This window comes from Pinus tabuliformis, chromosome 4_2 (assembly GCF_031772625.1).
Source record: "Pinus tabuliformis cultivar Carrire ecotype Pingquan chromosome 4_2, CPIR1, whole genome shotgun sequence".
NCBI lineage: Eukaryota > Viridiplantae > Streptophyta > Pinopsida > Pinales > Pinaceae > Pinus > Pinus tabuliformis.
In genome coordinates, this window is record NC_142304.1 from 1109797530 (window position 1) to 1109814711 (window position 17182).

Consider the following 17182-nt stretch of genomic DNA (forward strand, 5'->3'; position numbering starts at 1 on the left):
GTCTTGCTTTATACTTTTCAAGTTCTCCCTTTTAGTTCTACTTAATTCTGTAAACCCATTTGCATCCTATGGGTTTAATATTTTGAGGACAATCAACAAATTTCCAAGTTTTGTTATCAATTACTGCTTGATATTCTTCAATCATAGCATGTTGCCATTCTTTATGTTTTATTGCTTTGTTGTATGTGGAAGGTTCAGCAAAATCATTTGCTATCAAGGAAAAATTTCCTTCACTTCTGTGTGACTTCCTCGTTCATGTTTTATTATGCTCATCAGGGTTTACATCTTTCAAAAGTTGAACTGCCCATTTTGGTAGTTGATGCTCACTTGTTTGAGATTCTCAAAAGTCACCATCATTGTAAAGAGGATTAATGTAAACTGATGTTCGTCGATCAATTGAAGATACTGAAGGTGGAGAATCAGTCTGAAGAACTGCGACTGCTTGCAGATGCGGATGAACTACTAGAAGATCCTGATGGTGTTGTTGATGTAGATGGATTGGATGAATCATCTTCAAATGAAGGAAAATCAAGTTCATACCAATTTGGTGAACTTGGTTGACTTTGTGTATTTCCTTTTCTTTGACTGCCTTTAGTTTCTAACTTTTGAAGAAGACTTTTGATTTCTTCAGCACTCTTACTCTCTGTTTCATCAAAAATTACATCCCTGCTCACAATAAATTTTCCATTGGTCAAAAGACGGTACCTTTTCTCCTCATCAGAATAGCCAATCATTGTGCATTTCAAACTTCTTAAGTCAAGCTTAGTTCGTTTTTCTTTCGGAACTAAGGCATAACATACTGATCCAAACACTCTAAGATGTTTAACTCGAGGTTCGAAACCAAACCAAGCTTCATAAGATGTGATTCTGTTTAAAGAAGCAGTTGGAGATCTGTTTCTTAAGTAGACAACTATATGAATTGCTTTTGCCCAATATGTTGAACTTAACTTTTTGAAAGTTAACATAGATCTCGTCATTCCTAACAAAGTGCGATTCATTCTTTCTGCTACTCCATTTTGCTATGGAGTGTAAACATTTGTAAGATGTCTTCTTATGCCATTACCACTACAATAAGTTTTGAATTCATTTGAAGTAAATTCTCCTCCATTATCTGTCCTGAGAGTGGCCATCTTTTCTTTCACTTCATTTTCAACAAGTTGGCGAAAAATTTTAAACTTTTCAAATGCTTCTGATTTGTGCTTCAAGAAATAAACCCAAGTCGTTCTACTGAAATCATCAATAAATAGTAAGAAATATTTGCAACCGCCAAATGAAATTTGTAGTGGTCCACAAACATCATTGTGAACTAGTTGCAGCAGCCTGTTTGCACGCCATGAACTTGATGGAAAGCTTTCTCAACTTTGTTTTCCATAAATGCAAGTTTCACATTTTGCATTTTCCTTTTTGAAACTTGAAAGTCCCTTAACCATCCCTTGTTTTTGCAATTGAGAAAAACTATCAAAATTTAAATGTCCAGATCTTACATGCCATAATCTAATAGGTGAAATCCTTGTAGTCACTACCCTTGCAAAGTCAAAATGCCTTGGCATAACTGTCCCTTTTATCCTTAACAATTTTCCATCTTCATAACCTTTCATCACAATTTGCAAGCTCTGTTTGACTGAATTAATCTTAACTAAGCCATCTTCCATAATTACCTGATGTCATGCTTGTCGAATTGTGACTAAAGATAACAAATTTTTCTTAAAGGTTGATACATACCATACATTTGAAATCATTTTCTCTCCAATGCCAAGGAGAGAAACTTTAACATCACCTCTTGCTTAATATTCTTAAATCTAGAGATATATTTAAGAACATCACCTCCTTCAATCAATTTTTGTTGCAAAAATTTTAATTGTAGATCAACTTTCTTTGATTCAGGTTGAGTATCAAAGAAGTCTTTAAAAATTCTCAAAGCAGACCATGCATCTGTAGCATTTGCTATATGGACATACATTTCATCATTAACATAAGATTTAATAAAAGCTAATGCTTTGGCATTCTTAACTTCCCATTTTGCTAGTGCAGCTGCATCTGTGGGTTTATTTGGTTTAATATCACCATCACATATATCATGCCACAATTCATTATAAATGAGAGTGCTTTCGATGAGGCATTAACATGTTTTGTAAAATATTGTGCCTTCAAGTTTATCAGAATCAGAAAACAAATTAATCAACTTTGACATTGTAATGTTGAAGCTTCACACCAAGAATCAGGGTCAGAAAAAATATCAAGATGGGCAACGAAACGCAAAAAAAAAAATGATCTATTGGGACTTGGCCTTGACCCTCGTATAGTCGTTGAAATAGGAGAAAAATGATTGAGCTTTGCACTTGGCTCCAGTGAATTTCTCAAATATTTACAAGGTAACTTTCGAAATTTGACGTTTACAATGATGTTCTTACAAATCTTGGTAAAAAAATGTTATTACGTCGAGTTACAATGAGATGAACCCAACTTTACAGAAAAAATAAATAAATAAAAAGTCACTTCTTTATTCAATTCACCTTATTTCTTATTAAAAAAAAAAAAAAACAAAAACAAAAAAACAAAACAACAACTTTATCGCTACGTTACAAAAAAATAAAAATAAAAATAAAAATAAAAAAAATCTTCATAAACTTTGCACAAAGGAGTGCCGCTAAGTTACAAAAAAATAAAAATAAAAATAAAAAATAAAAATAAAAATAAAAAATAAAAAATAAAAAATCTCCATAAACTTTGCACAAAGGAGTGCGTTAGAAAATGTAAAGCCGATTTGGAGGAAGCCAATTTAGCAAAGAATATGATGATGGAATGCAACACTTGTCATCGCAAACCTTGGTTGTTCGTCCGGTCCCAATACTCTCTTCACCGCGGAAAATATAACGCAGGCCCTTATAGCAAATAATGTTAAGCTGTATGAGAAAAGTCGTTACATACAAGATTATACAAAGAATTGGCCTCTCTCTCGAGAACAAAGAAAGCGTGCTAAAGATGTGGAGAGTGGGTTCAGTTCAGAGACAAAATTACGCTTACAATTATGCTCGGAATGTCGGCTCAAAACAATTCATCCTGTGAGACGCAGATAAAAGAGGACATTTATGTGACAGGTTTCTTTTGTTCTCTAACTTTAACAGATGAAAAAAGCATCCTACATCATATCATGTGTAATGGCCGTCAATTCTAACAAATCCATAGTCATGTCGGCCCCGCTAAGGCAACTTTTAATGTTGATCAGTGCGTTTACCATGAAGCCAAATTGAAAAAACCTGGGTTACTGATAAAATTTGTATGAGCCGCTTCAAACTCGCACTAGCAAAGTTATAAACGCGTCTCCAAAGTTATATATAACATATTTCCATGTTGGAATTGTCTATTGAGAAGAGGCATGGATATGGAAGGTGAAGGAGTGCCGATGACGGAAGTTAGTTCCAACGTGAATTGCACGGATTTAAATTTAGATCGCCTGTTTCTTATGTTTTCGATGGAATCGTCGCCATGCTCACTCTGATAGCCATTTCGTTGATCATTCTGGTATGCTCCTTCAAGAAGTCATCTCATCATAACGATGGAAACACTCGTAAATGATCAGTTGACAATCCAGATAAAAAAGGGTGTTACCAAATTAAGATATGGAGGATAAAGTCATGGTTATTATGGTTGGCGATGAGAAGCCCAGCTTTCTGGCCCAACCTACAACAAAGTTCCTAAATTCAAATTAATGGAGTTTTCCATGTGCCTGTAGAGTTGGAGTCTCTTCCTCATATCAACGGCAGCATTACTGGAGCTCTGATACCCACAATAATGGCAGAAAGAAATATCCTCAGACACGTAATTTTATTAATCAGAAAAAATAAATTACATATTGATTTTGGCAAAAGTTTACACCCGAACAACCAAACACTCTTGCAATGAACTATTTATCACTTCAATACTCTAACTACCTCTAATTATAGATCACTTATGAAATAACAAGTGTCCACTTACAATAAAAGCTATTCAAACAACTTACTAACAATTCTCCTAAATTAGAGCCTAAAATATTACACATTTGTAAATTCATATATTTTACAGCAATATACTAATTTTAAATGTCTCCATTAAATAATTAAATATTCTAAATTAATAATTATTTTATTTTAACTTAATAACTTATGATAATATTTATTTTTGGATCATCTAACATTAAAATATTAAAAAGAGGCTTACACTCATGTTTACACGTTTATTATTATAAGTTTATTATACAATATTTCTTATGAATTATATGGAATTTTTAGTAGAAAAATTTTCCATACTTCTTTGGATAGTAAAGGGGATAAACTATTAATCTTGATTACAAAATTTAATCTTCAAAGAAATTTGTTATCAACAACTTCAAATAAAAAATCTTACCATTTGAGGGTGATCTCAAAGTAACATAAAAGTATTATAAAAAAGATATTGTTATTTTAAATTTGCCTCATGTCATTCTCATGCAGTGGTTTTGATTAACAGGTATTACCCTTCTACAAATTAAAAAAAAACCAAAGTAACATAAAAATATTGTAAAAAAGATATTATTATTTTAAATTCGCCTCCTGATCATTCTCATGGTTTTGATTAACAGATTTTACCCTTCTACAAATCTGAAAAAAAAGACAGGTTAATAGACATCGTTTCATCCCCTAAATTTCTTAAAGGCAACGATACTATTTACAATCTATTGGAAGGGGCAAACAATGTCACTGATTTGGTGACTCACAATTAGCGGGAAGTTAGAAATAATTAAATCTCGGAAAACGGACTTTCAAACTTTGCACATGCAGTGGCTCAAAGGATTTTCCCATATATCATAAACAGGAAAGGTTGGCTCTGGCAACCCTGTTCTTGTTTCATGTGAAACCACTATATCCTCTCTAAATGCTGTCCAGCCTAGGAAAGGGTCTCCCAAGGATCTTGTCATCAAGCCTTTATTCGGTTTTATAGATTTCAGGCGGTGTCCCATATATCTCCGAGCCCCTATGATCAATTTAGCAAAATTTCCACCATGAGTCATTACAAACACATCAGATTTCAAACAAACAAGGAAATCGAGAGCTGCAAGGCTTGTAATGTGCTTTCTGAAGGGCTTTAATTCTTCCGTTGTTGCTAATTCTTCCTTTGTGACCTGAAACAATAAAGTACAGAAAACACAAGCACGATAAGCAGGAATGAAAGGATCAGGAGATAAGCTTCTGTATCAATCAAGATGCAAAAAGCAATGTACTATTTGAAACACAGTGATAAGACTTGGTATAGTAAACCTCATACTACCATCTAACACAATTTTGTACTATATATAGAGAGAACTATCTGGAACACAGTGATGAGACTTAGTATAGAGAACCTCATACTACCATCTAACACAATTTTGTACAATATAGAGAGAACATCATGTACAGTTCAACAATCTCCTTTTGGCACTCGCATTCCTCCTTGTTTGTGAATATTTGCATCGTTGGCTAACTGTAATCATTTGATAGAAGATGGATGATTCTTAAATATGAAAGCGCATGCGGAGATCATATATAGACGTACCAGATTTGGAAACATGTTTCTGAGAGGAGCCATGCGGTTTTGACCACCATAGACTTGTCCAGAAGCTACATATATCTGTGTCTCCTTAGGATACCCCATGGCCTTAAGTAGAACTGCCACTTCCCCCGGTTCAAGGGGGCATCGACCCTCTTTACGTTTCTCTAGTGCCATCTGCCAGAGGTGTGACCCATTCTGCAGTGACCAAAAACAAACGTCTACCCAGTCAGAATAAGGACACGCGTGTTTTTATGCTTATTAAAATTAAATAGTTTAATCCAGCAAAAGAATGTTTTTTGGAAAAATCAAAGATAACATTTAAAGTAATTTTATTGTAAAAGACTGGTGCATCTCATCCAATTGGAGTCAAACTGAAAGCCTTTCAGCATAAAACAAACCAAATATCTAACAATATTAACAATCTAGTCGAGCAAAACCCCCAGTCTAAATCTCTTGAATGGACATTTTCACATTTCATCTGTATCTGTGCTGCATATATATCTGCAGACTTTCTTTGATCATTTCATGGATAAACACATAACAATCAAGGTGTACTTTGGCAAAAAGTTTGGAGCAACTCTAAAAGAATTCCATAAGAAAAGTGCAGTAGAAAGAGATTCTCTTTTTTAGATTTTGCCTTTTTCAAAAACCAAACGTTTGCCTTGAGCAGAGACTCACTTTGTAACGGCGAGGCCACTCCTTTTGTCTATAAGCAGCCATCATTGCCTTTTCTGCTCGTGATCCAACAAAGTCGCAAAATGAAAGGCCAACCATGCCCTTCTCAAATCTTAGGTGTAGAGCCCTATTGACAACCACAACCACATTAAGCGAATATAAAGCATGATACTAGGGAGTCACTAAATAGCTTACTACAGAATCTAACTCCAATTTCCAGTTTTTAACTCTACAGAATCTAAATAGTTTAAAAATTAGCTCAATGCTATGAAGTGTACAGAAATACTCACATGTATGGGTGTGATGTGCCCGTACGATTCCTCATTCTCGAGGCTAAAATTTCTGCCATATTTTCAATATCTGGTAGAAACTTCAGAGCATGGTAGTTGACTCTGCACCTCAGGCGGTTTATTTCCGAGGGAACATTATCATATCTATCAAGGACAGCAACAGCATTATCAGAAAACTCTCTTTAATCATACTCACATCAGTTGCAATTCAACAGACCAGACTTGCAAGTTTACTATAAATCTTGTTTCAGTCGTGAAAACAGGGTAAACAATATCTATGGAACGCTTTCATTTCCTTGTAAAATTATACGCGTGCTACAAATATTGTATCAGGTGGCGAGGAAAAGCAAAGAAAAACAAGAAACAAACTGTAACATTTCACTGATTGGATAAGGTTATTAAGCTTTACCCCAGCCTATCAACAAAAGGCTTCAAAGCCATTATTTTCTTCTCCTTGATGCGTGGGAGCACATTGTCTATATAAAAGTCTGCTGAAGCATACTTGGGAATGTTTTTCACAGTTCTCCTGTAATAAAATTCAAACACACGTTACGATTAGTACTTTCTAACTCTCAAGTTCGAACAGGAAGAAAGCAGAAGGCATTTATTAAAAGCTATTTACAACTTCAGCAGAATCCTGAAGTACTCCTCCATGGTGATTGTCCATGAACATGCATGATGACGATCCAATGTCTTCATTTTTAATGTAGAAGTTTTAGCTAAGTGTTTATTTTAAAATCATCCTACCAAAGTGAAGACCAGCAAACTTACTATATTCAAATTGAAAGCAAATTCTAGACATATTCGTCACACCAATCATTCTTTACGCTATATTATTGAATTTATGAAATGTTGTGGCTTCTATTTATATACCATACTTAGAATTGCAACCTGGCATACTTGGGTCCCTGATCCCTAACGTCATCCTCAGAAGTCTGATATTTGACAAGATTGCATTTTGCTGCAAGTTTATGGTATGCTATATTATTCGAAAAGTTGGAGTCGACTTAGCTCCTTCGATACATTACCATATCTCTTCAATAGGTTCTGTGGCTGTCAATATTGTTTGACAGCCTTCACAGCTGATCATTTGAGATTAGGTGATTGAACCTTGATTACAAAGTAAAAGCCCTTCAGAATCCTTTATCAGTCTTTTAGCTTAGGGTTCCATGATATGAGAAATTGAGGTGGCCATCTTTCTGAAATTCACCAGAAATACCTGGATATTTTTCATAAACAACTTGTATTGATTTGATCTTCATTTGAACTTGGCCTGTCAATCCCAAAGACATCAAGAGTTCATGCAATCACTGCAAATGTACCTGGGGAAACAGGAATAGCAGAACTTAGGATTCCGAGGACGAACAACAAAATTAAAAAGTCATTACTGTGCCCTAATGTATTATAAGATGCTATCACTAGTCATTACTCTGTTAATATAGGCATAATCAATTGTGAGAGTTAGTTGTGATGGTTAGACAATTAGATCAGGCATCACAGATTGTGGTCAGCGAGCGAGGGCCTATAATAGATTTCAGGGGTATTATTGTGTTGGAGTTACTTGCATCATAACCTGTTAGGGTACGCCCTTTTGGTCCTGGTGCGTTACATCGATACACCAAATGCAGTTAGATACAGTTCACATAAGAAGCATCAAGGTGACCCACCATGATCCAAAAAGGATCCTAAAACCTCCAAGTCTTCATGTATATTAACTATCGGAAACACTATTGCAAGGGAAAACAATTAAGGAATGATGGAAAAACCCGAAAATCCAAAGGAAAGCGGAAGCGCAGCAGAGATGCATAGGAGCCATCGAATCGGATCGATCAACGGTCCAGGTCAGATCGGCGATATCGCAGTCAGCGGAGTGTATTGGAGGCAGACCTATGGAAATCACGATAGCGATCAACACGATTTAACGAGGACCGTTGATCGAGCACGCATATCAACGGCCCAAATCAACTCGCAATATCGCATCGCTATAACACAAAGGAAGGACTTTCTGGGCATTGAAGACATGCGATCGTCGATCGCGATATCGCATCACAATATCGCATCGGAGCAATAGAAAAGAGCAGGGCCTATGCAACATGCGACTTGCGATAGCGATAAAGCCGGACCCAGTAGGGTTTATAAAAGCAGCCCTATAAATTTTGAGTTCCGATATAAAAGTATTTGTCGGGCTTTTCTGTGTATTAGCGCATTCCGTTATAAAACCGAAATACAAAAGGAAATGACCCGAAGCGATACAGCTGGACCCAATAGATTTATAGATGCGGCTTTTTGTTATTTGAGTTTTGTGGTAAGCAGGATTTTGGGTGGGCCTTAGGCGATAAGTGGTATTGGACGAGCTCCGCCCGATTCCATACATTGACCGACACGTGGCACCCTGCAGGAGAGAGAAAACCGCCTTTTCGGGCGGGTAATCTCTGTGGACATAAGCCACCTGAAATGGATGTTAGTCTTTGGATCGGAGATCAAGCAGATCAACAGTGTGAAATACAAAGGGGCTTGCGACAGCAATATAACACGGACCCGATAGGGATTATGGACGCGATTGGATATTATTTGAAGTCCAATAGAAAGTGTTTTGACGGATTTTTCCATGTTTTTTGTGTATTTCTCTGTGTAAACAGAGAAACGACTTTTTGGGATTTCACCCGCGCCAATGGCCCTTTCCGTTACAAACAGGTGGCCACCATACCTTCAACGTTTTACAATGATTGTTTAACGCTCGAAAGGGAGATGAATGGATAGGGGCCGGGAACCAAAAAGCCCGAAAAAAGAATGTGAACAGACAACGCCGATAGGCTTAAAAGCCATTCAATGGCAGCGTAGTTAGCAGAGGAGGTCAGAGACAGAGAAAGAGCAAGAGGGAGAGTCTATGTACTCTTGTAGATTTGAGGATTTCATGTACATCCCTGTTATTTTGTTATTGTTGTGTTGAAACTCGATTTGAGCTCACACTTGTAATAATCTGCTCTTGAAGACATAATATAGAGGTCGACACTGAAAGCTAGACCAGGAGACGTAGCCAGGAAGTCTGGTGAACTCCTTGATTATTTGTTGTGTTGATGTGTGTGATTGTTATGTTTTTTAACTACTCATTGTCTATATTATTCGCAATCTTTTCGATCCGTTGCACTAAGTAATATAGGCATTCTTGCAAATGAGTCTGTAATACCTTAATATTGATTTAACATCTCATTTTCAGATCACACGAGAACCACAAGGGCACCCCTTAAAGGGTTATGACACAAAAGTCAATATAAGCCAACATAATTCCAACATCCCTGGTGGATGTTGACTTTGGGACATGTAGCACATATTTTGTCAAAGTTCCAAGGAAGCAAAAGTACCAAATTTTTTTGACAAAATCAGATCATCTATAAGTAGTCCATATGTCATTGTAAACCCATTCTGCAAATTACGTAATGTAAATGACAATAGTAAGACCGTGAATATATGTAACAACTTAGGTAAGCCTATTATTTTGGCGTGAGTTTTATCCTATGAGGTTTTTCGTCTAACTGATTCATTTGTGTTTCTAAAGATGGATGGTCGGCAAAGTTTTTTCCCTTCAACCTCACCCAAAAGCTAGGGTGTACTTCTTCGTCAAACTCTTAGGTGAATCCTAGTATTCTAGTAGAGTCTTATGTAAAATTGGTTTGGGAATAATTTAAGCTATTTAACTAAATTATTTTATTACAAATCACTTGGTCTACTAGCTCATATTGTGTCGCAGATTGGGTATGTTTTTTGAAGGTCTAAGCCAAACGGGTACCCCCTTTGAGAGTTGAAATTGTAAATCTTATGTAAAAAAATATTTTAATGCATGGTTCCTCATACTTAGACACCATGGTTAAAATATTAGAAGGTAGAAAAAATAATTAATCCCCTCATATGTCAATTAATTAAATTTTCTGGCAAAATTAAATTAAAATCCTAAGCCAAAAATTTAATTAAATAGGGTCAAAATTAAAATGTCTTGGGAGAAATTAAATTTCCCAAGGGAAAAATTTGTGAGTCTTAATTAACTTTTGAAAGTCCTCCACCAAGAAAATATTGAATATTTCAAGAAAACTTGGACCCTTGAGCCTTGGTGGTTAAGTCAAAGTCAAATTTTTGAAGAAACTAGCTCAAAATAGTTAATTTTGAGTTAATTAAAATTGAATTAAATGATCAATTCAAAAATTCCTCAAAAATAAAAATTCAACGGCTTTTAAAAAATAATCAGTACTTTTCAACGACCAAGATTATTTCGACAAGGATCAAGGACAGTCGTTGTTATTTTTCACTTGAAGGATTTACCTATCAATTAGAGAGTCATTTGAGTCTCTAGCCCTATGATTTCTAGCTAAGAAATTGTTGTTCAAGCATGTGTAAACTATTGTCCCATTGGGAACTAGTTTTCCTATCATAATAAAGATATTGGGGTGCTACTCGAGGTGTCCATGTTCATTGATTTGTGGTATGTACTGACTACGGGTTTTCCTATGTTGTGCTTATTACCGCTAAAACTAGCAGGGGTCCTAGAAGGGGATCCTAAAGGGGCAACTGCTATGTCAAGGGCAACAATAAAGCAATAGCCCACTGTCAACTCAGCTAAAGATCCCTGCTCTTTACGGACTTTCATTGATGGGAGGAGACCCTATATAATGAAGATCACAAAGATGAATGGATCAATGATAGGGTGAAGGGCAATCCTAGAAACCTATTCACGAGAGAGGCTCAAAAGTATGGCTTAATTGCTTGGAAACCAAGATGAAAGACTCACTAGGAAGGGCTTAGGAGAATCCAAGTGCTAAGGTTTGAGTATTGTTTGGTAATATAATTAAGTTTAAATTACTGCATAAATTATCAACCAGGGCTTGTAAACTAATGAACTGTATGTGCACCAATTATGCTAGGATTATTTATTATGCGAGTAAATTTTCAAATTGAATTAAGATGTTTTCATGCACATGTTTTATCTAAGAGATTGTCACTTTCCAAGAAAGGAAAAGATCACTCTGACAGAAATAAAACTAAATTAAACTACATAAGTAAATAGCAAAACCAAATCCAAATTCTCTTTATGTTTGCCGAAAAGAAAACTAATCTAAAATCAGAGAAATAAAATATCACACCAGCACGATTAAATCCACTTCTCACTGACAAAACTGAAACTAATCTTAAGTACAGAAATAAAATATCACACTGGCAAATCTGAATCACTTATAAATCCTTGGAAGAATTATACTCCTAAATGCAATTAAATGATTCTACTCTTCAAAATTTACATGTGCACAATAGATCCCTTTTTTAATTATTTCCTTCATCCTTCACAAAACGAGATGATTAAATCTATAAAATAAATCTTCATCAAAACTATGTCTCAAACTCTGTTCTCACCATCATAAGCACTCACTGAAAATCAAAACTAAAAGACTAGCTGAAATAAACTAATGTTACAAAATTTTAAGATATAAAATTGAAATACTAACTAAAAATAAAATAAAACCTTACAGCTCCCCGAGGGCCTTCCCGTGAGTTGTAGGTAAGCAGCGATCAATTAGAGATTAAACACGCATTAACGCAACACACAAAGGAATAATCAAACTCGGTTTTATAAATGCAAAGAGTGTTGTCCAAATAATAACCGGTTTGTCATCATCGTGCCGAGAGGTAGGTTTTATAACCTCCTTTAATAAATTGTTTAGAGATTTTTACATCTATCCTGCTCGACAGAAATTCTAAAGATAAGATAAGATATTATGAAATAGTGATTCCTCATGATTTGCTATCGGAGAAGCAAATCATGACGCATAATATTAGCTTCATCCTTATCATCGATCTTCTCGCTCCCTTGATTCGTCTTGGACTCTTTTTCCGCTAGGTTGACTTCCATGTTGACCTACTCATATCACACCCTTATCATTTTGTTGGATCATGAAGATAGGTGGATATCTTTATGCCAGTGTTCAACCCCCTGTCCATACATTTCGCTCGTCAAGTGGAGTTTTAGAACCTACAGATTCTTCAAGTAAGCTGCAAAATCGATCATTAGCTGCAGAATTGATGCAATTCAGTAGCTTATGCAAATATTAAATCAAATAATAAGGAAACATTGAAACTAAGAATAAAAGATGATTAGCTACCTGTTTTTGCCAATAACCTTACAAGTTGACACCTTATTGGGATTATTATGATAAAAAATGAAGAGAACGGAGTGTATGGAGTTTAGGGAAAGTGTCAAAAAGGAACAATTTTGGTCTTCAACGTTCCCCAAAGCAAAAGATACTGCATGTCCTCATGCACAAAATTTCAAAATATGTGACCCACTCTGTCACTAAGCTACCTCTAAAGCTTGAGAAGGAACATCTATGTTAGTGTTCTTTGTTTTTCTGATTTTACTTCTTGTTGCCATCCTTGGTTTCTTCATTAAAATCTTGCATTGCAAACCTCTGATTTTCCTTTTGAGAAGTTTATTTTTTGCTTTTAACTTCTTGTTTTTCTTGTACCAGTGGAAAATATGTAAGAGAATATTATTATTTTGAGTCCTATAAATGTCATTCCACACTTTCATTGCTTCATGTTCTTGCTTCAGAAACTTGTTCAACACTTCTAATTCACAAATTTCATGTTTAAGAACATTTTCAATTCTAGATTCTTCTGGAGGGCTAAAATCACTCTCTTCACTCAGAATTTCTTCTTGATTTGAGGAATAATCAATAGTTTTTCCTAGTACTCTCTGTTCAAGAGCTTTTATATAGTCATAGATTTCTTGGTGGATAGGGTCAATTTCTAGTGTCTTCCTGGTTGGACTTGCAATTGGTGATGGTATTTTCTATGTTTCTTCTTTTTCTAAATTAACAAAACCTGGAGACTGTTTAATGGCCGATTTCATAAGTCGTGCACTTTTGCTTGATGGTTTTTCAGTAGTGAGAGCTTGCTTTTTCTTGTTACTTTTCTTTTTCTTTGTTCCTTCCTTTAATGGACCTTCATGTGTACCAACAAATTTCTTCTCTTTAAGACTCTCTAAAACATTTGCAACGGGGGCTTCATCATCAGAATCATTCTGTGTGTGCTAATCTTCTGGAATTTCCTGTTCAGGTGTTTTATTTTGAAACTTAGGGTTTGAGGGAAGTTTTCGGCGACTTTTTCTTATCTTAAAATCGGACACATCTTGTTTAGCTTCCTTAAAGTGATTTAGAAATAGAAAATCCTCCCAATTATCCCCTTTACTCTTCAAATGGGCTTCAATTAAGATTTTTACTAACCCATGATGATACAGGCCACTGTCAATAGACTGAATTTTTCTTTGGATATTGGTGGCCATTTTTCTTAAACTACAAAAGGGGGAATATGGCAAATTGATTCCGTTGTCATCAATAAAATGCATCATCAATCGAGCATGGTAAAAGAACATATTTCCAAACCTACAATCACAGGTTATTCTTTTTTTTTTTTTGCTGAAGCAAGAGTCGTGCCTTCTATTTCATTAAATCAAACATAATTTACAATATATACATGTTTCCTCCCCACAGAGTGGTGTAAGTCACAAAAGAAAGATGTCCTATAGAATCTAGGCCCTCCGACCTCAAAAAGTACTTGCCAAACATGTTTGAGTACTGACAAAACCAAGCGACAGGAGTCGCAGGGCACAAGAACTCTCCCCACAAATACCCGCGCCAGCAAACCCTTAGCCTGCCTCAAAAACACTGTTGTCCAAGATTCTACTTAAACCCGATGGTGGAGATGCATATCTCTCCAAAAAGAAGCCAGATATTTAATCCCCCGGTCCCACCAAACCGCTCGCCCCATCCTGATCGTTGATCGGGCTTGCAAAGATCGGACGGCAACGTTGATAATCGCTCGCCTGAAATAACCGAAGTTTATTGTGCGATGAGGGTGGTTTTCATACCCCACCCTCATCCACGTGTCAATAGTTGTATGGTATCGCTGCCCCGAATTCGAAACCGCCTTCGGCTTGAACGCGGTGCGATCGCACCAAAACCACCCGAGAAGTGGTTTTATCTCCCAACGCTGGAAAAAATGGGAAATGATGTCGCTCGAACAGGGCCATCAGTTATTTTTCTCATCCTTTCCCCTGACTGTGAGAACCAAACTCCCGCCTCCGGGTATTTTCGTTGTTGTGATAACCATAGTTGCTGAGGCCGCCCCTGGCGAGCTAACTACCGAAGACCTGTCTGACCAAAAATGTAAGTCCTGCATCAATCAGCTCATTGCGTATTGGCTTCCTTAGTTTTGTTCTGATACACTCTCTTATCCTCTTCCGCCTGGTTATGGCAAAGTTCTTTTAGGCCGCTTTGTGGCATTGCAAGCCAACCCATCGAAATTTTGCTATCCTTGCAGGTGACACCTTGGTTGGCTAAAATGTCTGCCAATTTGTTGGCCTTTCTACGCACATGGATGAATCTGAGTGTGCGTAGTCCCTGAAGATGATCCTGAATTTTATGGAGCACCCTTATTAACCTCCAGTGTTTTGTAACTTTTTCCGGCCCTGTTCCGTGACTAATTTTCTTGGCTGCGTTGATGACTAACTCTGAGTCAGCTTCTATTATCACATTTTGGTAGTTTTCCTATTTCAGAAGTTCTAAGCATTGCTCCAATGCCATAAGCTCCGCCATGTTGTTGGTGGCTTTTCCTAAATGACAATGGAAAAGGGAGATGATGCTTCCATTTTCATCCCGTAGAACTCCTCCAAAGCCAGCTATTCCTGGGTTATCTTTTGATGCTCCATCGATGTTATATTTCAAAAAGCCTTCTGGGGGGGGTTTCAAAATTCTTTAACCTTTTCCTTCATGCTTATTTTCCTATCCAGACCTTGTGGAATGAGCCCCTGCATGTCTAACTGCTTGAGTATTCCCAACTCTATTTTTGAGGGAGGATTCTTGGGGAGATCCCTAACTGTTGTTCTTACTGTCTCTTTTAACTGTTTCAAGATCTGCTCCAATAGGCGAAGAGAGGAATTCTTCTCTTCTTTGAAAATTCTTTTGTTTCTTTCTTTCCACACGTTCCATATTATGAAACTTGGCAAGAGAGCCCAGGCAGAGTTAAGAACTTCATTATCTGAAACATTATTCCTCCAATTGTTTAGGGTGTTAGTGATACTAGCTTTGTCTCTATCAGACTGCTTGAAGAGGGTGGCAAAAAAATCCCATAACCTTGAGGTGAGAATGCAGCTGTTGAGAAGATGTTCCATTGTCTCCTCTTGTGCTTCACAGAGCTGGCATCTGGAGGGTCCCAGCATACCCTTCTTTCTAATATTCTCCCATGTTATGATTTTCCTATGGTGAACCAACCACATAAAGAGTTTGATCTTCATCCAACTTTTGCTCCTCCACAGCTTCTGCCAAAATCTAACTGGAGCTTGGGATTCCATCCCCAGGAGAATACCTTTTGCTTCCTTAATATTGAAGTTGCCCTCTTTGTTGTTACCCCATCTTAGTTGATCCTGCCCTTCAGTGACAAGAATCATCCTCTGATCCATCATCCGCTTTAGGGTCTCTGCTCTACTGTTGAGGGAACTGTCCTCTCTGCCATCTATTTTCTTCCATGTTCTCCATTTTCCTGTATTGTGAGCATGATCCCAAAAGTCCTTTACCTTTACTAAACCTTGGTTGTCTGTCTCTTGCTTGAGGCCCATAAATTCCTCTTTCAAGAGTGTTGGTTCTTGTTGCCATTTATCCTCCCAGAATAGTGCAAGATCTCCATCTCTGATTTCCCAGAAACTGTTTTTTTGAACCACCCCTCTGTTCTCCCAGGCCTTGTTCCATATGGGAGAGCCCTTTATATTTCCAGTCATTCTTATTAGCTCAGAAAAATGCCAGGAGCTGGCATATTTTTCCTTCCAGATGCTTGCCCATTGAGCCTTAGGATCCTTAACCCACCGCCACCAAAGCTTGGCCCCAAGAGCCTTATTGAGAATCTCTGGATCATCCAATCCTAGGCCACCTTGGTTCTTAGGTTTGCAGATCTTTTCCCATGACACTAAAGCCCATTTTTTCCTGGTTTCCTCCTTGCCCCAAAGAAAGTCTCTTTGTATATTTCTAAATTGTTGTAAGACTCCTTTTGGAACTGGGAGAGCTGATAGCATAAAGATTGGGATAGCTTGGAGCACAGCCTTTGTAAGGACCAATCTACTAGCCAGATTTAAAGACCTGATTGTCCATTTTCTGACCTTATCTTGCATCTTGATGATTAATGGTTCCCAAATGCTCTTATGCAAAGGTTTGGCTGTTAGAGGAACTCCCAAATACTTAGAGGGGAGGGATTCTCTTTGAAAGCCAAGAATTCTGGAGACATTTCTCTGAATGGCAATGTGGGTGTTAAAGAAAAAAAATTTGATTTGGAAAGATTGACCTCCATACCTGTTGCCATTGCAAAGTCATTCAAGATTTGTTTGTATGCAAGCGCTTCCTTGACTGTGGGGATTCCCTGTAACATGGTATCATCTAAAAATTGTTGATGGGTCAGAACTTGACCATTCTCCAATAGTTGGAGTCCTTGAATTTTGCCCGTTACCTTGGCATGCTTAATGGACCGCCCCATCCCTTCCATCATGAGGATGAAAAGAAAAGGAGAGAGCGGATCACCCTGTCTGAGTCCTCTAGAAGGAAGAAAAATTTCAGAGCGAGGACGTCACCAGGGCCATGACCCATCTG

General features: G+C 37.0%; 1 protein-coding gene across 7 annotated transcripts in view; it reads right to left on the reverse strand.

Annotated features, from left to right (window-relative positions):
- Positions 1-4520: 4520 nt before the first annotated feature.
- Positions 4521-17182, reverse strand: part of LOC149173555 (protein PECTIC ARABINOGALACTAN SYNTHESIS-RELATED-like) — a 213507-nt gene continuing 200845 nt past the window's right edge. For all 7 annotated transcript variants that reach the window (XM_089424661.1, XM_089424656.1, XM_089424662.1 and 4 more), the window contains 5 exons: positions 6919-7035; positions 6510-6653; positions 6223-6346; positions 5548-5739; positions 4521-5137 (listed from right to left, as the gene is read on the reverse strand). In XM_089424661.1, coding sequence (XP_089280787.1) covers positions 4778-5137; positions 5548-5739; positions 6223-6346; positions 6510-6653; positions 6919-7035 — 937 coding nt within the window. In that variant the 3' untranslated portion in view covers positions 4521-4777. The remainder of the gene's footprint in view (positions 5138-5547; positions 5740-6222; positions 6347-6509; positions 6654-6918; positions 7036-17182) is intronic.